Raw genomic sequence first — 27223 nt, forward strand, 5'->3', positions numbered from 1 at the left:
TGACGTGTCCAGACCATCGTAGCTGGGTTTGGAGGACCAGGACTTCGATGCTGGTGGAGTTGGCTCTGTCGAGGACTTCCTGGTGGGTGATTCGGTCCTGCCATCGGATCCTCATGACTGACTGGAGGGAGCGTTGGTGGAATTGCTCCAGCTGCTTCATGTGCTTCCGGTACAGTGTCCATGTCTCACACCGTACAGGAGCGAGCTGAGGACCGCTGCGTTGTACACTTTGAGCTTCGTCGCAGTGCTTACACCGCTGTGTTGGAGGACTTTGCAGTGCAGCCGCCCGAGTGCCTGGCTGGCCTTTTGGATCCTGGCATTGATCTCGTGGTCTAGGGACCCGTCGTTGGCGATGGTGCTGCCCAGGTACTTGAAGGTGTTGACATTAGAAAGCTGTGTGCTGTTGATTGTAATGCACGGCTGGTTCGTTGGCCTCCCTGGTGCAGGTTGGAACAGCACCTCTGTTTTGCTGAGGCTGATAGTCAGGCCAAACAGTTTTCATTTACTTAATAACATCACAGAGCTAGAGTGTAAGATCAAACTTACCACTTACAGGTCTAGTGCTAACTAGCTAATTTCCTATTTTAGCTAATATATGTTTTCCCCTTCTGCCATCTGTTCTTTGGTCTCTAAATCATTATCTTCCTTTTTTTTAATCTTTGAAATGATCATTTGAAATCACTCTTATCCTGCTTGGGTAACCAAAATCTCTATAGTTTGCTGAAACTCTGGGCTCACTGATTTTTTTGTTTAGTGATGCTGGTGCTCTGAGTATAATTAATGGCGGTTTTTCCTCTTTATAATTTGAATGTAGGGTTATCAGCAATGCCTAATCAATGGATCTGTAGGCAATTTTTGTCACACACACTTCCCTAAATCTATCTTTCTTATCTACTTCTTTTGGGGTCATCATTCTCTTTCCAGTTCTCCATGTTTGTAACCTGGAAGTCATCCTTGATTTCTCATTCTCCCTCATCCAAGGAGTTGCTAAATCTCCTACGATTAGACCGACACAACCATAACCCCACCCTCATTCAGGCTCTCATCACTATCACCTGAACTATGAAAATGGCCTCCTGACTGGCCTCTCAGCCTCAGCTCTCTCCACTCAATCCTCCAAAGAGCTGAATTTTGGTTTATTGAATGCCTTTTAAAATATATTAACGGTGACCACCATCTTGAGGAATCCTAAAATTGGCTACCAGAGTAATTTCTCCAAAGCACAGGTCTGACCATGTAACTCACCTACTTAATAAACTTCTGTCATTTCTGATTGCCTCAAGAGTCAAATACAAAGTAATTCCTCCGTTTGGCATTGAGAGCCCTTCATTACCTGATTCCGATCCACCTTTCCAGACTTACTACCCATCCTCCCATGCTTTCTACAATCCAAGCTGGCTGGCCTTCTTGCTGTTCCTCACACACAGCCCTCCATGCCATCCAGGCCTTTGCAGAGGGTGTCTTCCACATCCCAAATGCATGCACTCTCCCTTTAAAGCTTAGCTTAAGTACCACTTTCTACATCCTCCCAATAGGCTGAAAAGTCTTCATCCCCAGACCCATCACCTGGTATTTATTTTGTACATCTTCTGGTTGTACATACATATACGTATGTGTGTGTATATAGGTATAAAATTGTGTGTGTGTAAGTCTACATATACCTATTTAGGTGCTCAGCAAATTCTTGTCTATCAAACACAAAGAAGGCAACAAGCACTAATTAAGGGAGCACTATGGACCAGGCACTGTACTAAGCACTGGGGATACATCTATAAGCAAAAAGAAAGTCCTTGCCCTCAAGGCAAACGGACTGACTGATGGGGTCTCCCAGTCTCTGCTCTCTTCCTGTTTCAATTCATATTTCAAAGCAATGGCAGATTAATCTTCCCTAGGTGCAGATTTCTCTTTATAAGATCTTTTTAAATATGGTTACTGGCTCCTCTGCTAGGGACTGTATGGAGAAGAAAAATCAATAGACTATGATATTCAAGGGTGAATTGCTACCCAGGGTTTACGTTTGGCCCAGGTCTTCCAGTTGCCTAACTATAGCTATATTTTAGAGTGTAAATGTTTTTCCTAAGAGCTGAATTTCAGCTTATCAAATACCTTTAAAAATATACTAGAGGTGACCACCATCTTAAGGTATACTAAAATCAGCAAGATGAAAAGTGGAGTCAAGATGGCCACATAGAAGGAGCAGAAGTTGAGACCTCTGAATACCCTTCCTTACCGATCACAAACTGAATACTCCTGGGGGACTGAAAATAAAACCCAACAACAAGACAGAATCAAGGAACCCTCCTGCTGGACTCAACTTAAAAGGTACACCCCTCCCCCAAAGCTGGAATCCAAGAACACTCGGGTTTAAGGGGAAGGTAGAAGGAAGGTCCCAGCTCTGGGCCTCCAGCAGCAGTGGGAACCTCTGGGCAGCAAAGGCGCTGGTCTGGAGGGTGTACCTTGTGGGCAGGGTCAGAGTGTCGAGCACAGACGGCAGGGAAGGAGCTGGAAAGGGAGCTGGCAGCCTGGTCAGAGCCGTGGAGATCTTCCATACTGCTCCAGCCTTCCAGGAGGTTTTTGGTCTCAGAGCACATCTAGTTCAACCCAGCTGAACTTAATCCCATCAAAAGTCTTCAGAACTCAGGGAAGCCTAGGCTGGGACACTTACTGCTGGACTTTAATCCAATCAAAATCCTCCAGAGGACAGGGAAGGGCAAACTCCAACACTCCTCCCCCAGAGACTGCACTGAGAGATCTGACAAAGCTCCAAGTGGGGAGACTGACAGAAAGCCCCAAAAACAAAAAAAAATGAGAGGAGCAAGAACACAGACAAATACGGGGAGAAAAGAAGGGGTGAATATGAGCAAACAACAGAAAACGAAGAAAGAAATTACAATTGACAGCTTCTGCACAGGCAACGAACCAAGAACAAACAATACACAGGAGGATGCAAGTAATAAAACAGAAATCCCAGCGAATTGGACACAGGCTTTGGAAGAACTCAAAATGCAATTCAAAACACAACTAAGAGAGGCTGAAGACAACTGGGACAAGAATTTAAAAACTAAGATAAGTCATCTGGAAACAGAAAATAGTGTTTTGAAAGCCAAAATAAACCAGCTTGAAAATGAGCCAAAGAAGATAAAAGATGAGGCAAAGGAGAGGAGAGATGAGGTAAAGAGAATGAAAGATGACCTCTAAAATCGGCATGATGAGCATCAATGACTGTGATGCATCATTGGACTGGCTCATAGATTGTTGAATTTTATATATATATATATATATATATATATGGAATCTGGAATGGTCAGAGGGAGATAGTCTGGGAGGAAAAGACCCAAATTGAAAATTAAGAATGAGTTGGATAAATCTGATAAAGAAAATCAGGGTTCACTACAGTGTTTAGGGGAAAGAGGGAGATTTCAAAGCATTAGGTCAGAAAAGTGTTTTTTTAATGGAATTACCAGACTTTTAAATAGGTGGTTTTCTAATGAAAAAAATTTCTTAAGACCCAGGAAAGATGTGTTAAAATTCCACTATGAATTTCAGAAGTGTTATCTGCGGTAATAGGTAGAAAAAGGTTACAATGTTGAACAATGATTTTTAAAAGAACACATTAAGCTGTTAGTAATAATGCTAGATAGATTCATAATATGTATAGAAATAATAACTTACCAGAAAACAAACAAGAAGATTAATCCCAAAGTTGTCACCAACTGAAATGTCAAGATGGAGTATACTTTTCCGATGAAAGCTATGGGAAAATATAAATATTACTTTTTATGTAACTAAATATTAAAAACCCAGGAGTGAATCATTTGTAAATGTTATGATCTTTTTTTGAAGTTTAGGAAATGAGACTATTTTCTGATTCACTGGAGGTTAAGGATAGGATAAACATAATAATAAACATAAACAAAATACAATCAAATCCAAACCATCCACAACTCTCAAGGTCTAATTCATTCAAGAGAGACAAGCTTTCTGGTCAGTCAAAGGTTTGCCTCTTTAAATGCCAAAACATTTATTTAATAATTTGCCCTATTTCATACACAGAAACTTTTCTAAAATTATTACATGCTTATTTTTTTTCTTCAAAAGAATGCATTTTAAAAATCTAGCCTCTTGAGGATTCCGTACAATCATTATCAATATTGAATATCATGCTATGATATCCTCAGGATCTATTTCTGGATATAGTACTCTGTGACCCTACACTAAACAGGGTATTAAATGCCTTTTTAAATATACTGGAGGTGACCACTATCCTAAAATCAACATTATGAACATCAATGACTGTGGTGGTTGCTTTTTTAATTTTCTATTTTCTCCATTGTACTGAATGTACTTAGTTTTAGTAGCTTTTTTCTTCCTTCTAATTATCTAAGTTTGGAAATTCAAAAGTCTTATTAAAACAATGTATAAAATAGGAGTAAGTAGATCCTCAAGTGAGGGTCTATGGGGCTCACTTTGTGAACAAAGTGAACATGGCTGGACTTTGTAGCATCTGTTTTAGCAGCTCAGTGGTATCTTATGCTTGCTTCCTGGATCTAAGTTATGTTATTATCAGGGTAGGATGAGAGATACCTGAGTTTGAAATTAATGACTGTTATTATATTAACCTTGGTTTTAACATTTTTTAAAAGTACAACTAAACTATGGTATTTGTTTTACAGTAAGGACTTTTTCTCTAGTCTTGTGTACTGTAATCTTATTCAAGCACTCTTGTTAGCAGAGATGGTGTCTTTCTAAAAGTCATACAATAAACAGTTTATTGAGGAAGGGGAGTAGTTTCCCCCCACCCAAGAAAAGACTACAAATCTCTTGGATTACAGTGTTATACATTAATCATCATTATCATCACAATAGCTAACATTTATATAACAACCTACTATGCACCAGGCACTGAGAGGTAGGCCCTATTATGTTTTAGTGTCATTTCTAGTATGTGACTGCAAGGTTAGATTTAGGAGAAACCAATTCTACCCTGTTTTATCACTTTGTCATTATGTACCTTTGGTTCAGTCATCCTTGCTTCTCCATTTTATATGTCTTCACTGTAGATGGAAATCAAAAGGGCTCTGTAATCTCTGCCCTTGAAACCAAAGAAACAGAAGCTTCCCCTTTCCATTTGTGAGTGATTAGAACTACCAATTATTTTTCTAAATATTTTCATGATTAGTCAACTCTTTGAGTGCTACTGTTGGCCAGGAATTCCTATCAAATTTCAGTGGTTGTTTGATAAAAATACTTACTAAAAGATTTTTTGCAGGAAAACTCTTTTGAAAAGCATTTGTTATGCAAAAGCTCACAAGTCAGCTAATGATTAAGAAGTTTTGGTGCCTTCCTGCAGAGAATCATTTGCTGATTCATACATGATAAACTCAAAATAGTGTTTCAGTTTTCTAGGCTTGAAACTAAACTAGACTAGACACATTAAAAAACGTTTTAATTTTATAAGAGGATAGTGCTTGTCTTATTCAAATAATCATAGATGATCTGGGGAGTGTAAAAGTTTTTATTGCTTAAATAGCTAGATAATTTTGGCAATGCCATGGGGCCCTGAATATTTCTGTGGACTGAGAGAATGAAAGGAAACACACAGTATTTAGGTGTTTTGTTTGTATATTGACTTTTACTAGTTAATATGATGTTCTGCAAATGCTAACTTTTTTCCTACATGTATTTTAAATTCCTTAACCAGATCATGAGTTTTTTGAGGGTTAAGTTTCTTCTATTTCTTGACAATATCTATTAAAATATTCTGCACACTCTGGGACCAAGTTGATATTACTGAATATGTGAAAATTTGCATAGAGACATCTTTCGTTTCTATTTATAAAAAAGGACATTCTCAAAATCTAAATGATCATAATATAGAAGGGATGGGGACAAATAAAAGTATTCTTCCATATGGCTGTTGACCATTAAAGTAATATGAACATTCTATATTTGCATGTTAAAATTGATAGACATAGCCACTTCTTTCAAGTCGGTAAATAAAAAACTACAGAAGTATAACTCTTCAATTTTATTAGTAAGGGAATAAAAGTAATATATTTACATTATTTAACAATACAGAATATGTACATAAATATAAAAGTGATATAATAAATACAAAGTAAAATAGGGGAAAAGTTTAAAAAAAGAGAAATATTGTAGGTTCTGCAGGAAAATAAGCACATTAATACAAAGTTAGTAGAGCTATAGATTAGTTCAGCCATTCAGGAAAGCAATTTAAAACTATTCCCCCAAAAGTCACTAAATTAGGCATACCCTTTGATCCAGCAATACTACTAGAAATCAAAGAAAGAAGAAAAGGATTTTTATGAAACATTAAATATAAAATATTGATAGCAACTCTTTTCATGTTGGCAAAAAACTGGAAACTAAGAAGGTGCCCATCAATTAGAGAATAGCTGAACAAATGATAGTATATAAATATGATGGAAATATTATTGTGCTATAAAAAAACATGAGTTTTCATAGAAACTTGGTCAAGTCTGGTATCACACAATGAAGACTAGGGCAAGTAGAACCAGGAGAACAATTTATACAATAATAATTGCATTGTAAAGATAAACAACTTTGAAAGACTAGAGAACTCTGGGAACTCTGATCATAATGACTAGTCATGATTTCAAAGGACCAATGATGAAATTGTCAGAAACTGTCAGAAAGCTGATGTAACTCAGATAGAGAATGAAACATGTATTTTTTGGTCATGGCCAATGGGGGAATTTTATTTTGTTCAACCATGCATATTTGTTGGCAAGGGTTTGGGTTTTTTGAGGAAGAAAGAAATTTAAGAAGGGGACTACATAGGGAATAAATTTTTGTGCATTGAAAAAAATCTGCTTAACTTAAAAGAAATACAGAGTGCCTCAAAAGTCTAAGTCTCAGACTTTTAGGATTTCCTGTGTAAAAGTGACATCTAATAAAGAACTTGAAGTGTCTACCAATAGATTCTGAAGAGTATCATATGTATAAAAGCATTTAACCCAACTATAGTATTAATCCACTTATACAGTCTGAATGTTTTTAGAATGTTTTCTACACAATATCAATGAGAAATCAGCAGTTTAAGTATCAGTACTTTCCTTACTGATTAGAGAAGTCATCTCACTTGAGTCCAAGTCCAACTATCTTTCTTCTATGCTACAATAACATAAAAACAATCTAAATAGGTCTAGTGTTTGAGAAACATGGTCTGATTCTATGGATTACATTGTTAGGAATCAGTTTTCATGTGATAGAAATATCTGATAGAAAATGACATGTGGATATAAAGCTTACCCTATCAAGAGGTAAACTCTTCTAGCCTTTGCATTTTGACAGTTTGAAGAGTCTGTGCTTAATTATTGATGTATATGTGCATTATCTTTATACTACCAGGACACAAAAGTTTAACTTTGCTGGGAAATAATGAAATTTTAATATGGGTTGTCAAAAAACTTTGAAGACTAAATTTGGACCTGATGCTCAGAACTAAGATAGCACTGGATACTATGTAAAAATATTTGCATAAGAGAAATAACTTCCTTTTAAAAACAAAAATCATAATTACCAAATTTCTATGTCATATGTGAGATCATTTCAAAGAAGATAATATAAATGAGAGAGATATAGTTCCTATGGGATAATGAAACTAGTCAGTGCAATTTGAGGGAAGTATTTTAATTGTTCAAATGCCATGGTTAAAAGCTGCCAGTTTCTGTGTTATTTGTTACTGGTATAGCAGGTGGAAAATCTAGCTAGTTGTTTCCAAAGAAAGTGTAAAATAAAGTTGAATTTCACCTGGGAAATTTTTGACACCTGGAAAAAAATGAGTAGAATCAGATAGTTTATATCTAACAGATAAAATTATACAAAATAATATTTTCATGGCCTAAAATAATGAAGGTAGTCTCTCTTTGTGCAGCTTATTTTTTACCTAAGAAGCTTATCAAGCCCTAAAAGATTATGCTGGAAAGTCTTTTTTTTCTTCCTTACATAGGAAAAAAGTGAAAAGAATATTGTGGTCCAGTATTTGCTCCTGAGAATTGAACTGAGAGATGACTAATTTGAAAACCAGAATAACTGATTAACAATTGGTTATATTTATCCTGAGAACAACTGACACAAGGTATCTATCTGCACTGGATTTCTGACACATGGATCTAATTAGGAATTTAGAAGATTGCTTGATGAAAATGACAGCAGAGAAAAAAGAACATATATACTTTGTTTGTTGTTTTTTTTCAAATAACTCTTACCTTTCATTTTAAAATCAATACTGTGTATTGATTCCAAGGCACAAAAGTGGTAAGGGCTAGGCAATGGAGGTTAAATGACTTGCCCAGAGTCACAAAGCCAGAAAGTATTCGGGGCCACATTTGAACCCAGGACTTTCCATCTCTAGAACGAGCTCTCATTCCACTGAGCCACTTAGCTGCCCTCAATGTATATAATAGTTTTAAGTAATATTTCATTAAGGTCATCTTTTCATAGTGTAAGCACCAGATTGTAAGGGGTTAATATAAAAGATTGGACTAGATTATTTAAGAATAGGGTCACCGGGAATTTAATCAATTCCAAATGAATTTTTTAGCAATTTATTTATAAAATAGAGGGAAAGTGTGAAAGTAGAGAAATGAGAAAGAGGGCAGATTAAGAAATCTAGCTTAACGAGCTAGAATATTGCTCAAGTCCTGGCTTTCCTCTAGCAGGGCTTCAGAAGCCCCAGCCAGAGGGCCTAAGGGTCAATTAATAAAGGTTTTAGCTAAGAGGCCTCCTCTCAGATGAGGGGCCCCTCTAGAGGCTAGTACCTCCAAGAAAGCCAGGGAAAGGAGTCAGACTTTTTCACTCACCCTCGTGGTGATTCTAAGAGAAAATAGAAGCAGTCCAAGGTCCTCAGCCAGAGCTCCTCCAAGATCAAGTTCAAGGTGAAAGACATCTTCACAGGAAGTTCTTGGCACTTTTAAAGACCATTTCTTTTTGTCACTTCCTGTGACTTCCTTCCATTTTATGTGTACCAATTACAGCTAATGCTTTGCTTAGGACTGCCCAAGGGGCAGTCAGTCGATTATGATTTGCCACCCACTATTGCACATGTGGGTCACAGACCTCCCCACTCAAGTGTAAGTGGGGTATACACTTCTGGTGATTAAATCTAAAAATGGGCAGGGGAGAGTTAATCCCATCTTCATAATAGTCTGGTTGAAATACATGGTCAGGACTAGATAGACATCAACGAATTTTAATCCTCCATGTTTCCTTCTTTGGGATAGATACAGGCAGAGATAAATGTAAAGTCTTCCACTTGGGTTCAAAAATTCAACTTCATTAGTAAAATATCAGAGGCTCATTTCCCCTGGAAGAAGATCTGCTTCACTTTGGTTTCATATACTAAATACTAAACATGGTGCTTAATAAATGTACACTGAATGACATGGATGTCAATAAAACTTTTAAAAAAATAATATTGTAGACTCTATTTCGAGAGGCACCACATTCACTTGTAGGACAGTGAGAGTCACACCGTACTCAAAATCCATTCACAGAACATCAGCACCAGAGGTCTTCAAGGGCCATTAGCCAGTTTATATCTAACAGGTAAAATTAAACAAATCCATATCCCCCAAAAGTGTGTACCTCTAGAACACATATGAAAAATGGTCTTATAATCTTCATTTATTATTGATTTAAATCTCCACTACTCTTCCCTAGTCAGATTACATATGGAATCCTGAGTTCAATTCTGGGGGCTCCATTTTAGTGGGAGAAAAATATTGATAAGCTGGAGAGTGTCCAGAAGAAAGCAACCAAGATGGTGATGAAACTTGAGATTATGCCACATTGGAGAAGCACGTGTTCTGAAGAATCCGTTTTCAAGCACATGATGGGTTATTTGTTACATGGAAGACAGTTTTGATGGAAGAAGGGAGAACTAAGGAGAAAAGAGGGAACTTACATAAGTGGCAAAATTTTAGGCTTGGTGTAAACATGCTGTGGAGACCCTGTGACTCTATAGAATGGGAAGCAACTCTGACATTTTCCTTCCTACTAAACGAATGTGGAAAGCCCTGGGCTAAATTCTAGGAAACAAACAAGCAAGTAAGACTGTCCCTGCTCTTAAGGAGCTCATATTGTATTGGGGGAGACAACACAAATGGAAGGTGTTAGATGGAAAAAGTCTTGTAGCCACAAGATGCAGTGACAGAGTGGATATAATGCCTTTTCTTTAATGCCATGGCTCCAAACACCAGTCAGCCAGCATTGCTATTCCAAAGGCTTTAGGGTTCAGAGCCCCAGGTTGTCTCCATCAGTCTAAGAGGAGATGGTGGTCAAGGTAGTACTGGTGACTGGACCTGCCCAGTACATGCTGTCTATTTCCCTCCGGGTGCCTTGCTGCTTAAAACTAGGCTGGGCTTCCCCCCACATAGTCAGGGCTAAAAGATGGCTGGCAGTTGGTGGTGATGGTTGGACCCTTCTGAACAAGAGCTGCCTTCAATAGATGACATTTATGAGGACTGAGCTGGTAGCAGGCCTGATGGTCTAGAGGGAGGTACTGTGGCACTCCCAGGGTGTTTGTGTCTATCTGCTAACTGGAGGCAGTTTGTCAGCAATTGTTGCTGGTAATGATGAGAAAGGTGGGTTTCTTCTTTACAATCTAAGAGATTTCAAATCTTTCTCCCTCTCCCTTTCTCCCCCTCTCTCTCTAACCCATAACCAGAGGTATGAAAAGTTTTTCTTTGAGCTTTATTCATGTCTGAGAGATAGAAGAAAACAGAGGATTATAAGTAAACCCCATAACTTCTCACTACTTCTAACTTTTTCCATGGAATTTTCTGCAAGGCTTTTTTCTTATGGGGATGGTGATGAGGACTAGGGGGTCAAGAGAGGTTAATGGAAGACAACAGCATCAATGATAAAGAAAATACTCATGAATGGAATATTATTTCCTTGGGCAGAGTCTTAGATTAGATAAGGGAGGGGAGGAAGACACCAAAACAAGGCTTTCCAAGCAATATTTTCTTTTTTTTTTAAAGTTTATTTTTTTAATTTTTCAAGTAATTTTTAAATTAATCTGTCCTTCCCACTTTCTCCCTGTTGAGAAAAATACAACACTCCCCAAACAAAAATCAATCCTTTAATACATAGCTGCATAGTCTAGAAAAACAAATTCCCACATTGGCCATGCCCCAAAATATGTGTATTTTTCTACAAAGAAATTACTCACTTCTCTGGCAAGAAGTAAGTGGTATGTTTCATTTTCAGTCTTTTGGACTCATGGTTAATCATTGCATTCATCAGAGTTCTAAAATCTTTCAAAGCTATTTTTCTCTATAATCTTATCATTGTATAAATTGTTTTCTCAGTTTGCAATTCTATTCACTGCTTGCTTCACAGGGGTCTTTTCATTTTCCTCTGAAATTGGCCATTTCATAATTTCATTTCATTAAAATATTACCATAATACATTCTGACACCACAATTTGCTTAGCTATACCTGAATAAGAGGATATATTCTCAATTTCCAATTTGAGTATACCATGAAAAGAGATGCTTTGGATATCTTTATACATAAAGATCTTTTTTCATCTTTCTTTGATTTCTTTGAGAACATAGGCCTAATGGTGGTACTGCTGGGTCACAGGATATACAGAGTTTGGAAACTTTCTGGGCATGGTTCCAAATGGTTCCCCAGAATGGCTTCATACTTCCATCAGCAGGGCGGTAGTATTGCAGCTTTCTCCAGCCCCTCCAATGTCTAACATTTTCCATTTTTGCCATTCTGATAAGTGTGATAGAACTTCCAAGTTACTTTAATTTTACATTTCTCTAATCATTAGTGTTTTGGATCTTTTTTCCTATGGCTATTAATGGTTTAGATTTCTTGCTCTGAAAATTGCTTGCTTTTATCTTTTGACTATTTATGATCTGGAACATGGTTCTTAGTCTTACAAATTTTAATCGATTCTTTATATGCCTTGGAAAGTCTTACTAAAGGAATTTGTTACAAAGATTTTCCCCCAGTGGTTTTTTTTTCACTTTTAATTTTTACTGTATTGCTTGTCAACTCTGGGAGGGGGGAGGAGAGGAAGGAGGGAGAGAACATGAATCATGTAACCATGGGAAAATATTTTAAAATAAATAAATAAAATCTTTTACTGTATTAGATTCACCTGTATAAAATCTTTAAATTTTATGCTATCAAAGTAATATGCATTTTTCTGTGTCAACATGGCAACTTTTATCTAAGGTTAATTTTTCTCTTACCTCTACGGATGGTCACGTCATCAAATGGATTAATGATGTCCGCATTTGTTTTTAATTCATCAGCGCTGTCTGATACCTGGACCACATAATGAGGAGGTTGGTACGCCATTCACCTTAATTGAGCATTAAATAAGAATTGTTGACAGTGCCTATACAATTTTCACAGTTTCCAATCTTAATATATTCTCTCACTGTTTTTAGATCTAGGTGCCCTTAACCACTGTCTCATGCGCTACTGCTGGGCTTTCCACACAGAAGGTGCTCTAAGAGCACAGATCTACAGAAGGGGCCAATGATCCCTTGAAAGCAGGGCTCATGTAATTAGGGGACAGTCACAGTCTTAGTCACCAAAAGTCTGTGATTTTTTTGCTGTTTAGGAAGCTACTACTGTGGGACCTCCCTCCACTAGTGCTGAACTCACGTAGGGGATGACTCAATAAATCAGGCCTATGGAATTATGTCAGGCACGGCTTGGGATAGTAGAAAGAACAGAGGGGCTAGAGTGGAAAGACTTGATAACAGTAACAATAGCATTGATATCATGCTTGAAGGTTTACAAAGTGCTTTACTTGTTATTTTGTTTTGTCCATGCACCAACCCTGAGAGGAAGGAGCTGTCATTATCCTCATTGTAAAGAAAAGGAAGTTATGGGACTTGCTATGGTCAGACTGTGTCTGAGGCATCCTGATTCCTCATTATTTTATCCATGCATTATTTTATCCCCTGTACCACTGAGGCTTCAGTCCTGCCTCTAATACTTACCTATATCACCTTGGGCAAGTCACTTAACTTCCCGGGATCTCCATTTCCTTTTCTGTAAAAGGAGGGGAGTAGACCCTCATAAGGTCCATTCTAGTCCTATCAGAGGTTCCTATAATTATGCCATGGTCATGCAGATAAAAACTATCAGAGGGAGATTTGAAACCAGATATTCCTGACTCCATTCTTTCTATCAGACCATGTTGCCTCTCTAACTCAATCAATAAACATTTATTAAACACCTGCTTTGCACCAGGCACTGTGCTAAGCATTGAAATTACAAATAAAGTCAAAAGACAGACTGTGCCTTCAAAGAACTCCAATAGAACTGGAGAGACAAAATGCAAATAATTATGAACAAACAAGATAGAAACATCATAGAGGGCCTTAACATTCCTGATAAAGACATAAAACTTTGTTTGAAAGTAAGGACCAATCCATTCTGTGTTGTTGCCAAACATACTTAGATAATTGGATGTATCTGTAATCTCATGAGTGTGATCTTCATTGAGGACCCTCCAGTCATTATCAATTTATGTTTGTAGATGAGCATAAAAAAACCTAAGGAATTTTTTTTTTAGCCAGACTTGTGATTTAATTAGAAAACTTATTAAGAATGGCATCTCTGGGAGGAACTTTCTCTACCAAGGCTACCTGGCTCTAGAACACAGAGAACCAGGGTGATAGAATAGAGAATGTCCTGATATTAGTGCCAGGAGGACAATGGTTGTGTGACTGGACAACACAGTGTTCCAGAAAACTCTCTAAAATGGGGAGGGGGTCTTAACTTGGTGCTCAAGAATTTACTTTGTTGTTTTAACATTTTGATAACTATTTCAACATAATTGGTTTCCTTTTTAATCTTATGTATTTTATACATTTAAAAAAATCATTCTGAAATGGGCTCCTTAGCCTACCCAAAACATGCTGGTAGGAGTCAAGGTGGCAGAGTGGAGGAAGCATATTTCATAACTTGCCTGACATACCCCCACCACAGAGACCCACAAAATACAGTAGTATGAATTCTGCTCAGGAAGGCTGGGAGAAAGTTGAAGTGAGTCATTTTTCCAGTGTAAGGCAGCTTAGGGAGAATGACAGAGAGGTCTGTGGACAAGGGGCAATGAGGACTATGTAGTGGTATAGATGGAGGCAGCTGTGGAGAGCATCCTGGAGCCCAAGAAGAGAAAGAAGAGCAGGGCTGAGACAAAGCACCATGGCAGAAAGAGATCTCAAAGGATCCTTGATCTAGCACTGGGTATAGGAACAGGTATCATCCAGCAGCTGTCACCCATTACCCAGCTCTAGATCACAGACTCAGTACATATATATATATGTGGAATAACCAGGACAGTAGGTCCAGACCAAAGGGAAGTCAGCACTATGATCCTGCAAAACCTCTACCAAGCCAACAGTGAGTCCAGTAAGAGTCTATTGACACTCAACCATGCATAAGCCGACTGAGCCAAACCTGGTCAGGAACTCACATAGCTCAGACCAAGTGAACAGATCCTCAAATCACACCACTTTGGAAACATGGAAAATTTGCAGGCCTTCAGAATGAGGTATAGATGGAATGAAAGGATGTAAACTGGCAGAATACAGGGCTGGACATCCTCCCCAAATTTGATCAGATCTTAGCACTAACATAATGTCCAAAGTCAAAAAGCTAGCTGGAAGAGAATGAAAAAACAAACAAGAACCTGATCATAAAGAGCAACGATGGTGCCAGGAAAGTTCAAGACATAAACACAAAATAAGAAAATGACTTGAAAACATCTACAAGCAAATACTCGAAGAAAAATGTTTACCAGATCCAGGCCCAATGAGAATTCCCAGAAGAGGTAAAGCGTTTTGTTTTGTTTTTAAAGAGCAGAAAAGATTTTTAAAACTAGATGAGAGCTATTGCAGAAAGCTATAAAAAGAGAATTAATGACTTGGTGATAGAGATATAAAACCTTATTAAAGTAAATAACTACTTGAAAGTTACAACTGGTCAACTGCAAGTTAATTACTCCATGAGACATCAAAGTCAAAAGTCTGGAAAAATAAAAGAATATATGAAATATCTCATAGGGAAAAACAACTGACCTGAAAAACAAATCAAGGAGAGAGAATTTGAGAATCCCTAAGCTATCTGAGAGCCAAGAACAAAAAAGGACCTAGACTTCATACGTATTTCAAGAAAATATAAAAGAAAACTTCCCAGGGGGCAGGTAGGTGGCTCAACGGATAAAGAGCCAGGCCTAGAGAGAGGAAGTCCTGGGTTCAAATCTGACCTCAGACACTTCCTAGCTATGTGACTCTGGGTAAGTCATTTAATCCCCATTGCCCAGCCCTTTACCACTCTTGTACCTTAGAATCAATACACAGTATTAATTCTAACACAGAAGGTAAAGGTTAAAAAAAGAAGAAAATTACCCATCTCTTTTAGAATGTGAGGACAAAGTAACAATAATAATAGCTAATATTTACATAGTATTTACTATGTGCCAAACTGTACTAAGGGCTTGATAATTATTCTCTCATTTTATCCTAACAACCATGGAGGTAGATGCTATTATTATCCCCATTTTATAGGTAAGGAATCTGAACCAAAAGAAATTAAGTGACTTGCCAAGTCATTACTCAGTCTACCTACCCAGCAAGTATAATCATACAAAGAGAAAAAAAATGGATCTTTAATGAAGACTCTTTAAGTGTTGACTCTTGTGTTGCAACACAAGCCTCAAATCTATGATTTTCAGATCTACCTCTCCTACCCTAACCTCTCTGTTGTCCTCTAATCTTGTACCCCCAAATACCTTTCACACATCTCACAATGGATGTCCAGAAAACATCTTAAATTTAATACATCCAAAACAAAATTCATGTTATCTTTCCCCCTAAACCTCCTCTCCTACCTTCCCTGTGACTATAAAGGGTAACACCGTGTTCCCAGTTCCTTAGGTTCACAACCAGAGTCATCCTGAATTCCTCACTCTCTCATTCCCTCATGTCTAAGCTATTGCCAAGGCCTATCCATCTCACCCATGTAACATCTCTCAATTATACCACCTTCTCACCTCTGGCAAGCTACCACCATCATGCAGGCTCTCATCACTTTTGCCTCCATTATTGCAACAGTCTGCCAGTCAGGTATGTCTGCCTCCAGGCTCTCCCCACTTTGATCCATCCTTTATTCAGACATCAAAGTGATTTTTCTAACCTGCAGGTAGGGTCATGTCACCTCCCTACTAGATAAAACTCCAGTGGCTTCCTTTAGCCTCCAGGATCAAATACAAAATGTTCTTTTTGGCATTCAAAGTCCTTTATAACGCTCCAGTCTTCTTACACCTTACTCCCCCATCACATATTCTTCTAACCAGTGAAACTGGCTTTTTGATTGTTCCATGAACAAGATACTCCATCTTTCAGCTCTGGGCATTCTCTCTGGCTGTCTGCCATGCCTGTTTCATCCTCACCTACTGATGTCCTGGGCTTCCTCTAAGTCACAACTAAAATCCCACCTTATACAGGAACCCCGTCTGAATTTCTCTTAATTCTGGTAGTGCTTTTCTTCTCTTATCTCCTATCTATCTTCAGTAGAGCTTATCTGTACCTCTTTAAGTGTTTGTTATCTCTTCCATTAGATTGTAAGCTCCTTGAAGGCAGGTATCCACAAAGTTTAGCCCAGTGCCTGGCACACAGTAGATTCTTAGTAAATGTTTATTTACTGACTCAGGTCATTTCCCCTCTCCCTCATTCAATAAGCTTCAGTACCTCCCTGTTACTACCAAATTTACTTATCAAAAATAAAATCCTCTGTTTATTTTTAAAGTCCCTTATAATCTGTATCCCTCCTACTGTTATGGTGGAAATATCTCCTCTTTGAATTTGTGTAGTGGGGTTACTATTGCCAGATACATATTTACAATGCAGAAATTATAGGTTAAAAGAAAACAGGTTTTATTATTATGCTCAAGCATAGGTTGAGGCCCCAAGGTAGTCTTTTTTCCTTTCAGTTTTGTGGGGAGCAAAAACATCTATTTTGCAAAAGCTAGGAGGCATGCTATACACTCAAAATAACAATAAACAACACTCAATTAACAATCTAAAGGATTTGTGTTTGCCTAGAAATAACCAGAAACAATTTTCTTTCAATTTAGTCCAATAGAAAAGTAGCTGAATTCAGTAGTATTGAGTGAAACCACGGGGAGCTCATGCCTTAATCACAAAAGTGGCTGGCTTTTTCCTGCATCCACAGAACCTGGTTCCAATAAGAAGAGTTCAGGAGATGAGAAATCAATGGCAGCTTCAGCCACAAAGTTCTAGAAATGACAGTTGGTAGACAGTTGGAGGGAGCTCAGGAATAGCCCACACCAAAGCCCCTTGGCTCTCTTAAATTCCTTATTTTTTGAGTTGGTCTACTGTTATAGGCGGCTAAGACCTTTTTAAATTTTCACTATGTCATTTCCACCTTTGGGTCATTTGAAAGTTTGATATATACACCATTTTTGTGTTTAGCCAGGTTATGGAGAAGAAGAATAAACAACCTAGAGCCAAAAATAGATCCCTGGGGCCCTCTACTAGAAACTTCCTTCCCAGATGACCTCAAACCAGTAAGGAATACTAGCAGGGTATTGCCATGCCCCACTCTACATACTATTGTAATAATTCACATCTCTCCATTTTGCCCACAAGAAAATGAGAGTTTTGGGTAAACTATATCTACAGCATCCCTCTGATCTACTAGTCACATCCTTGTCAAAAATAGGAAGTCAAGTTAGTCTGTGATGACCTGTTCTTGATGAAGTCATGAGCAGAAAGAATTTCTTTTAAACTCTTACCTTCAGTCTTAGAATCAATACTAAGTATTAGAAGAGGAGTAAGGGCTAGGAAATTGGGGTTAAGTGACTTGCCCGGTGTCACATAGCTAGGAAATGCCTGAGGTCACATTTGGACCCAAGACCTCTTGTCTTCAGGCCTGATGCTCCATCCACTGAACCATCTTGCTGCTCCAGATAGATTTTTTTTATGGAAGAGAATTATTCTGACAATCTACTGGGACTGGAGCACAGACAGCATTTGGAATGACAAGTCACTTATATTCTGCTTAACAGTCCTTGAACTGGCTTTGGCTTGGACCTTGTGGCCTATCAATCACTAATTAGTGAACATTACATACCTAGTGTGTACCAGGCACTAAGCTAAGCACTGGGGATATAAAAAGAGGCAAAAGGCAATTCCTACCCTCAAGGAGCTTACAATATTATTCTAAATCAAGGATTAAAAAAATATTTTTCTCCCAACTATGTATAAAAATAATTTTAACATTTTTAAATTTTCAGTTAAAAATTCCTCCTTTCCATCCTATCCTCCCTCAATTCTTGCCACCTCTCCTCATTTTCTAAAATGGTAATGTGATCTGATAAATATTTTACATATTTGTAATCATGTGAAACATTTTTTCACATTAGTCATTTTGTGGAGATCTCAAAAAAAAGAAAGAAAGTGAAATAGAGTATGTTTTAAAGATCCAAAAAGCACATTCAGTGTTACTTATACAAGGAGGTTCAATTTGAAGTGGCTCTTGAAGGAGAATCTTTTTGTATTGTGGACACTTTAGGCAATCTGGTGAAGCCGATGGAACCCTCCCAGGAACAATATTTTATAATGTATAAAATCTATGAGATTACAAAGGAAATCAAATATATTAGAATACAATTATAAAAAATTTTTAAAAGAAATTCAAGGATCCCAAGTTAAGAATTCCTGATCTAGAACAATTTCCTGCTTTACCTCTCACCTTTGATATACTCTGCCTGACTTTCTCCAGTCTGAAAAACTCCTAAGTAACTGGTGAGTAGAGTTATCATAAAGTGAGATGAAGATGACTGAATGGTACTTCTATAATAGTCTCTACTTACCCATACAAGAGAAATTAAAGTCAAAAAGAAGACAAGGAATTGCTAAAGCAACACTCCTACCCACCTCTACATGGAAGCTCTGCATTAAATTCTTGTTAAGGATAGCTGGAGTACAAATGATGATACATTCAAGATAGCAGCCTTGGGAATCCTGTATATGATTCACCTATTGTTCTCTTATAAATTGAACCTACACAAAATTTGTTCAGAAGCATAAACTAAGAGTGAAATGAGTACTCCAGGAACCTTATAAAAGCCTATACCCATTTCTGGGCCTCAGTTTCCTCATCTTATAAACTCATGTTATTCAACTTCATCTGGATCCTAAATGCAAGAAGGAAACTATTTTATTCTTCCCTAATTGATTTCTTAGCTCATTATCCACAAGTTTTTCCAAACTTTCTCTCTCTCAAATCTCCCACACCTAAATTATCCCTCCTCTCTCTCAGATGTGGAGCTCCCCTTTTTCTTTACTGAGAAAAGAGGCCAGTCAACATGAGTCTCCTTCCTTTCTCTTTATCACAAAACCCCTTGACAACATCTTCACTCTGATGTGGTAGTATTGTCTTTGCCAAGACCAACTCCTCTATATATGTACTTATCCCATTCCTTATCTATTCTCCAGCAGGTTACAATCTCAATTGTGCCTCCCCCTTCAACCTCTCCCTGTCTACTAATTCTTCTCCTACTGCCTTCAATATGCCCAAGTCTCTCACCTACTTAAAAAAAAACAACTATCATTGGACTATACCTTAACCTTGGGCTTATTAGCCTATATTTCTCCCCTCCTTTCTCTGACAAACTTTTTGAAAAACCTTTCTACTCTCTACCTCCATTTCATTCTTTCATTCACTCCTGAACCTCTTGCAATCTGGCTTCTGGCCTCATCACTTCACTGGAACTGCTCTATCCAAAGTTATCAATGACCTTTAGATAGCCAAATCTAATAGGCTTTTCTAAGACCTCATCCTTCATTTCTCTAGTGCTTTGACACAGCTGATCACCTTCTCCTCCTTAATGCAGAAACTGAGACATATAACTGGCTTTTCGACACCATTTTTGACATCTTTCTTTACTGGTTCTCCTTGACAACTTTGTTTCATTCTACTATTTTCCAGCCTCATTAGTCATTAAACCCTCTTCTGTGCTCCACCTAATCTGTTCCTTATGCATGACCTCTCATTTCCCATGCTTTGCATTGGATGTCCTCCATTCCTGGAATGGATTCCTTCTTCACATCTACTTTAAGAAAATGTTCGAGATGCACCATAAATGAGCATCTAGGTGGCTCAGTGGATAGAGAGCCAAGCCTGGAGATGGGCAATCTGGATTTAAATGTGGCCTGGAGCAAGTCTCTTAACCTCTATTGACTAGCCTTTACCACTCTTTTGCTTTGGAACCAATCACTGATTCTACAATGTTAAGTAAGGTTAAAAAAAAAAGATACACCGTAAGCACCAATTTCTACATGGAAACTTTCCTGAGCTCCCCATCTGACTTCCTGAGCCCTCCCTCTCAAACTACATTGTATTTATTTCATATTCGGAAAAATTACCCATGTCCTTATTTTCTCTCTGTGAGGAAGAGATTGTTTGATTTGTGGTATTTCTATCCTTAGTGCTGGGAAGTAGAAGATGCTTAATAAAAACTTTCATTGACTCACTGATTGTTTTATAGAGATCACTGGAATAGAAAATAGTAACAGTAAGTGCTCCCTCATTCACGCATAGCTGGAAGACACTTTAGAGTCCATCTGGTTCAACCCCTTCCTTGAATGGAGAAAGAAACTGAGGTTCAGGGAAGCTCAAGGACTTGGTGGTGGTCTCGGGGGCAGGAAGTTGAAGTCAGCCGCGTCCTGGGACCTGTTAGAGATGTAGGCTTTCCATTCATTCATTCATTCCTCATACCTAGAAGAGGGGCTGGCACTGCCCTCGCGGCCCATCCAGGCGGAAGCCCTGTCCAAGGTGCTAACAGGTAACCGGCCCGGCCGAGAGGGGATGCTCGGGCACCCGGGCCTGGGCTCCCCTTCCTCGGCCCTTCCCCAGCCCCGCCCCCGCTGCCCAGCCCGAAGGCGTGGCCAGGCAGCTCGGGAAGGCACAGCAGCCGAGTGAGTCTTCCCGCCGGCAGGGGGCCCCCAGCCGCGCCCGCCGCCCCGGAACGCCCGCCCGCCCGGGCTCCTCCGCTCCTTGCCCGCTTCCTCCCGGCCGCGCGGGGGCGGCGGCGGAGGTGGCAGCGGTGGCGGGCGCGTTGGCCCCACGGTCGCGATTCCCGTGTCGCTGAGGCCCCGGGGGCCGCCCGCGCCGCCGGCCGCCATGCCGCTGGGCCTGAAGCCCACGTGCAGCGTATGCCGGACTACGTCGTCATCCATGTGGAAGAAGGGCGCGCAGGGCGAGATCCTCTGCAACCACTGCACGGGCCGCGGCGGGGGCGCGGGCGTGGGCGCGGCGGGCGTAGGCGCGGCGGGCGGGGCCGCGGGCACGGCGGGCGGCGGGGGCACGCCCGGCGCGGGAGCGGGCACGGCGGGCGGCGGGGGCGCTCCCGGCGGCGGCCACGGCGGGCCGGGCTCCGGCTTCGCCGGCACCTCGGCAGCGGCCTCTCATCAGAGCAATGGCGGCGGGGGCGGCGGGGGCGGCAAGCAGGTGAGCGGCGGTACGGGTCCGGGGGCGGGGCCTGGGCCTGGGGGCGGGTCCGGGGGCGGGGCGGCAGGTCCGAGGCGCGCCCCGGGGCCCGGCCCCCGCCTGCTAACGGCGGCCGCTCGCGCCGGCTCCTTGATGTGTCCGCGGCAGAGCAAGCAGGAGATACACCGGCGCTCGGCGCGCCTGCGGAATACCAAGTACAAGTCGGCCCCGGCGGCCGAGAAGAAGGTGTCCACCAAGGGCAAGGGCCGCAGGCACATCTTTAAGCTGAAGAACGTGAGTGACCAGTGGGGGCTAAGGGGGCGGGGAATCTGACGTCTGCAGGCACGTAGCTGTGTGTGCACGTAGGTGGGTCTGACTTGTACGTAAGAGTCCGTCCTGGGGTATGTATCTGTAAAGTAGCTGTGCCTATACCCTGGGAGCTATTGTTCTGCCTCGGCATCCTACTGACTCCACTGGAGTTTTTCTCCTCAAACGCCGGAGTAGTGCATTATTTCTTTCTCTAGATCATTTGACCGATGAAGAAAACGAGGCAAACAGGGTTAAATGATTTGTCCAGGGTCACACAGCAAGGGAGTGGCTGAAATTGAATTTGAACTCAGGAAGATGATCTTGCTGACTCCAGGCTCAGCACCCCATCCACTGCATCACCCAGCTGTATGGGTATAGATCTATTTCTGTGGTTCTGACGTGTGCATATGTGGCTATGGGTGTGGACACAAACAGATATATAAATCCCTACACAAAGAAAAATAGCGATCTAGTCATATCTGTATTGTTTATAATAATTACACTAATATAGCAATTTAAATATATTATCTATACATAGATGTGTGTATATGCATCTATACACACACATCTATACATAGCCATGTGTGCATATATATACATCTAGATGGACAGACAGACAGGAACTGTGCTAAGTGCTTTACAAATATTTTCTCATTTGATCCTCACAACAACCCTGGGAAATAGATGCTATGATTATCCTCATTTTGCAGATGAGGAAACAGAGGTTGGAAAAGCTTAAGTGAACACTACTGTTGCTACTTCTACTACCACCACTGTCAATCAGGGACTCTTCCTAGATCTCTGATGGTTCTTGAGGAGTTAGAGGTTTTATGTAAAAGATTCTGAACTTGCAAGGATCCTTAGGTTCAAGTCTTACTTCTGAATATCCTGGCTGTGTGAACTTGGACAAGTCACTTTTCTTTGTAGCACCTCAGATAATTCTTAGGGTGCAGAATGGTTGTAGATCTGTATTTGTAGAAGTCAGGGGAGGTAGTTTTTGCCTGACAACTCTACCAAAACCCCAACTTTTTAAAGTCTTGTATTTAATTTCTATGGCTAAAAAAATGTACATGGCACCTTTCTAGGAAACAGGGTCAGTGATGTTGCTTTCTTTTTTTTAGCCTATCAAAGCTCCTGAAGCAGTTTCCACTATCATTACTGCAGAATCAATATTTCACAAGGTAAACATGAATTCTTACTATATGAAGGCTTCAGTCTTTAATATGCTTTAAAACTCTGCATTGTAAGATGTTTAAAAGTAGAACAATTATTTTCCCCTCTGATCTTTCTAATATGATGATCCCTTCTCTACAAAGGTGATTCTGAGTTGAGGGCACCCATTTCCAGACCTAGTGTTGAGGGAAGCAGGGAAAGAGAAGTTTTTGAGAAGATTTAGATATGGAAGCATATTTGTTAACTGTAGGAGACATTTGTGGGTGTCCACTTAAAGAGGCAAATGTGTATTTCAAGACATGTCACAAGAGAGGTTGGTGATCAGAAGTAGAAGAAGCCAAGTCAGGCCAGAGGTGCAGATGTCAGGATGGTGTGTCATCCACTAAGCCAACAGTGCCCAGACCAGAAGAGTGTTTTCAGGGCCCCACAGAGCATGACGAATCCCAGACATAGCCTTTCACAATCACATGATGTGAGACTCAAAAGGATCCTCAGGATCACTTAAGACAACCCTCCTTATTTCAGTAGATAAGGTGACCAAGTCAGTGACCCTGAGCTTAGTGCTCTTGTCACATTTCCTTGGTATCAGTGTACAAGAAACCTGATGTATGAAGGGCTGAGGCACACCAGTGCTCCAACTTCAGTTCCTTTTCAATGGAGCATTTCATTTATATACACTTCTCTACCTCCACCTTTCTGAAATAGGATATCTGTTGTTCCAGTGGCAGTGGATTTTATCTGGTAGGAAATAACTATTAATTAGCTAATTATAAAAATAGTGAACTTTCCTTTCTGGAACATTAAAAAGTTGATACATTGACTCCATGGTACTGCCAAGAAACTAATTGAATTTTGTGTTTAGAGGAGCCTTCCATTAAGATCACTAAGAATTGCCATTATAATGTGGCTCTAATTTTAAACTGGTTGGTTAATAGTATTTGATTGATAGAAAAGCTTAATACAAATTTAAGATGGAGCAAATCCTTAATAAAATTTCTAAGCAAAATATGCTTCCTTTTGACTTGGTTTTTAAGATTTTCGATAGCCCTACTGAGAAGAAAAACATGATTTCGCAGGAGGTGATCACCATTTCAAAATAACACAAAAAGGTATAATAGGCCAGTGAAAATTATATCAACAATACCTAGCATTTTTGTAGTGGCTGTGTGATACTGCTTTATAATATTATTTTATTTAATCCTCACAACAACCCTGGGAGGTAGGTGCTATTATCCCCATTTTGTACATGAGGAAACTGAGACAGAGAGGGTAGATGACTTGCTCAGGATCATACAGTTGGTAAGTGTATGAGGCTAGATTTGAACTTGGGTCTTTCTGACTCCAGACCCAGTGCTCTATCTAATTTGCCACCAGTTAACTCCAGGACAGTGGGCTTCAGCCTCTGTTCCTGACCATTTGAGTTCCTCATAGCTTTTAGGGCACATAGTTTTCCTCTGCCTAACCAGGAATGGTGATACTTCACAGTGTAATTGTGATACAAAGTAAAAGCATGAAAGCTCTTTGAAAAATTAAAAGACTCCAAAAATGCAAGTTCTTGTTGATAGTGATGTTGTCTTGACCACTGGAGTCTTCCTGGTTTGATGTCCCAGCAGACCCTGGCTGACCAACCCTAAAAAGACTGGCATAATCTCAGTTAGGAGAGTCCTATGAGGACAGCCAAGGCTTCTGTGCACAGCCATCCCATACTCTGCTAGAGAGATTCCCACAAAGGAAAGCACTTCTGGGTGGTTCCCATCCTGGAGGAAAGTTTGTCCCTTGGTCATGCCAGAATGGGCCGCCTTTGCCTGCTCCACAGCAGGCCCTTCTCATACTTGAAGATGGCCATCGGTTTCTCCCCACTGAGGTCAGAGCTGCCCTCTGTTCATTTTCAAGAGGAGTATCTATTTGACCTTTGCAGGGAGTGTACTATCAGATCGGAGATGTTGTTTCTGTAGTTGATGAACAAGATGGAAAAACATACTACGCGCAGATAAGGGGCTTTATCCAGGACCAGTACTGTGAGAAGAGTGCGGCACTAACTTGGCTCATCCCCACATTGGCCAGCCCCAAAGACCAGTTTGACCCAGCGTCTTATATCATAGGTGAGTCCGTCGGAAGGTCCGAGGGCCTGAGGGGTTCAGGATTGGTTCTGTTGTGAGAGCATTGTGAACCTGACCGATGTATCCACGTTCTGCAACAAGCACGAGTCTGAGCCCCTGGAAGAGGAGCTGGCCGCTTCACAGTTTGAGTGCCCAGAAGCAGCAGGGTTTAAGACAGCTGCCCAGGGGTGCGCCAGGTTCTCAGAGTAGCGTAAGTGGCATCTTTCCGTTTCACAAAGCATCTGTGAAGAAACGCAAGGATGCCGCTTTTTAGTGTCCCCCAGATTCACTCTGACTCTTGCTGCCCCTTCTTCTGTGAAAGGGATTTAGTCTTCATTCTTTTTCATTCCATGTAAAATCAGGGAACCTTTGCTCCCTTGCCATATAGCATACCACATACAGCATGGGGCCTTGGGAAGGAATACTGGCTAGCTTACCTAGAAGCAGCAGTATGAAGCTGGAAACTAGGAACTTTGATTGTTGGAGTGGCCTCACATCATGTTTGTAAGTGTAATTTTCCTGGTTCTTATAGGACCAGAAGAAGACCTTCCAAGGAAGATGGAATATTTGGAATTTGTTTGCCATGCACCTTCAGAATATTTCAAGTCTCGATCCTCACCATTCCCCACTGTTCCCACTAGACCAGAGAAAGGGTACATATGGACTCATGTTGGACCCACTCCTGCCATTACCATTAAGGAAACAGTTGCCAACAACTTGTAGTCTAGGATTATTTTTTAAGACTCTGTTTTCCTATGTCTTCTATGCACACCATTACAAGATGTCCTGTAATATATTTACTGGAATTGTTGGCTAGCTGAAGAAATAACTTTTAAAAAATCTTTTATTATTATTACAAATAGGTAAATAGTATCTTCTTGGACAGAGTTAGCTTTTTCTTCCCTCATTTTTAACCAATCATTTTTTAGAATCATTCTAAAGAGGTACCTCTATAGAATAGGATAGGAGAGCCTTTCCTAAGCTAGGATCTCCTGCAGTGGAAGAAGTTTCTGATAAAGGAAGCCCTACTTTTCGCCAGGACCTATTCCTGCCATCAGTGTGATGATGGAGGTGCTAGCTTCCAATCCCAAAGTGCTGCGTACATGATGCTCTGGCCTTGGACCCCAGTCTTAGCCTTAGGATGACTGATATGTGATAAAAAAAAATATATATAGAAAATTCTACTAAACATCTTGTTATACTTAAAATAGTGAGACTGCGCCATGCCTGTGAGGTGAACATATTTACACAGATTAAGTAGGAAATCGTGCAGTGACATACATCAAGTATGTGCTACGGAATTATAAATAGGACCTCACCTCACACGGTGGCTAGTCACAGTGGAAGGGCTCTGGCACAGTAGCCAGGCACACTGGATATTTTGATAAAAGCTTAACAACCAGGTTTGAGCCGATGATACCTTTCTTTGCGTATTCCAGTCAACCCTGGCTATTCCTTCAAGGGCTCCAGGAGGGCTTCCGTTGGCTCACTGTGGACAGTAGTTTCTCCCACTGAGAAACATGTTAAGGATGACCCTGTTCCCTACCTCTTTGGCATGGTCCAAGCTGCTGCTCATTATCAGGTCAGACCAGAGGCTGTCAGCGCACTGTCTAATGACCAAATCCTAAGCAGAGCACAACCTTCTCAAAAAGGCTCTTAGAACGTTTCTCATGGACATGGGAGCTGGGTCAGAGCAGGGTGGGCTGAGCCTCAGGACCGGAGGCTGCCTGTGCCCACCTGCCAGGAGGGCCTGTCCTTGGGCCCCGATGGAAACTGCTGACTTGTTGAGAGAAAACTCCAAGTGAAATTTCATCCCCATGGTTTTAAAATATAAAAGTTTTACTGTATCCCTTTGTCTTTGTCCCTTTCCTGTACACACTTAGGCTTGTATCTGGCAGAAATGACTATCATTTGAGTCTTACAATTTATTGTATTTAGTATTTATGTCTTCCCCAAGAGTAGTTGTGAGTCATTGTAAATATCATCATTGTAAATAATTGACATATGCTAATGCCTAAAACTTTTGGATTAAAATATATTTTTCAAAGCTGCTTTGTATTTATTTCATTTACATTTTTAATGCAGAGATCGCTAAATGAGCA

At 40.2% G+C, this 27223-nt stretch overlaps 2 protein-coding genes across 13 annotated transcripts in view; one reads left to right on the forward strand and one right to left on the reverse strand.

The window, feature by feature from the left end:
• The window catches only part of TMBIM7P (protein lifeguard 2), an 83799-nt gene that overhangs the window by 35631 nt on the left and 20945 nt on the right, over window positions 1-27223 (reverse strand). For 7 of the 12 annotated variants that reach the window (XR_008912454.1, XR_008912455.1, XR_008912457.1 and 4 more), the window contains exons 1-3: window positions 20586-20819; window positions 12258-12370; window positions 3673-3751 (exon numbers count right to left, since the gene is read on the reverse strand). Coding sequence is in view for 8 of the 12 variants with exons in the window: in XM_056800207.1 (XP_056656185.1) it covers window positions 3673-3751; window positions 12258-12366 (188 nt within the window). In the remaining 4 variants the exon portion in view is untranslated. The other 5 variants (XM_056800201.1, XM_056800202.1, XM_056800205.1 and 2 more) reach the window with 5 other exon arrangements.
• GATAD1 (GATA zinc finger domain containing 1) lies at window positions 21117-27168 on the forward strand. The gene is made up of 5 exons (XM_016426408.2): window positions 21117-21561; window positions 21709-21834; window positions 22971-23030; window positions 24941-25124; window positions 25654-27168. Exons 1-5 carry the CDS (start codon window positions 21235-21237, stop codon window positions 25842-25844), a joined length of 888 nt encoding a protein of 295 aa, XP_016281894.1. The 5' UTR covers window positions 21117-21234; the 3' UTR covers window positions 25845-27168.

The sequence above is a fragment of the Monodelphis domestica genome, chromosome 5, assembly GCF_027887165.1.
Source record: "Monodelphis domestica isolate mMonDom1 chromosome 5, mMonDom1.pri, whole genome shotgun sequence".
In the NCBI taxonomy this organism is placed as follows: Eukaryota; Metazoa; Chordata; class Mammalia; order Didelphimorphia; family Didelphidae; genus Monodelphis; species Monodelphis domestica.

Excerpts from the sequence above, each read along its gene's own strand:
- GATAD1 (XM_016426408.2), top strand. The coding sequence starts at position 21,235 with ATGCCGCTGGGCCTGAAGCCCACGTGCAGCGTATGCCGGACTACGTCG. Across the intron at positions 21,562-21,708 it reads GCGGCGGGGGCGGCAAGCAG|AGCAAGCAGGAGATACACCG; the intron begins GTGAGCGGCGGT and ends TGTCCGCGGCAG. Across the intron at positions 21,835-22,970 it reads ACATCTTTAAGCTGAAGAAC|CCTATCAAAGCTCCTGAAGC; the intron begins GTGAGTGACCAG and ends TCTTTTTTTTAG.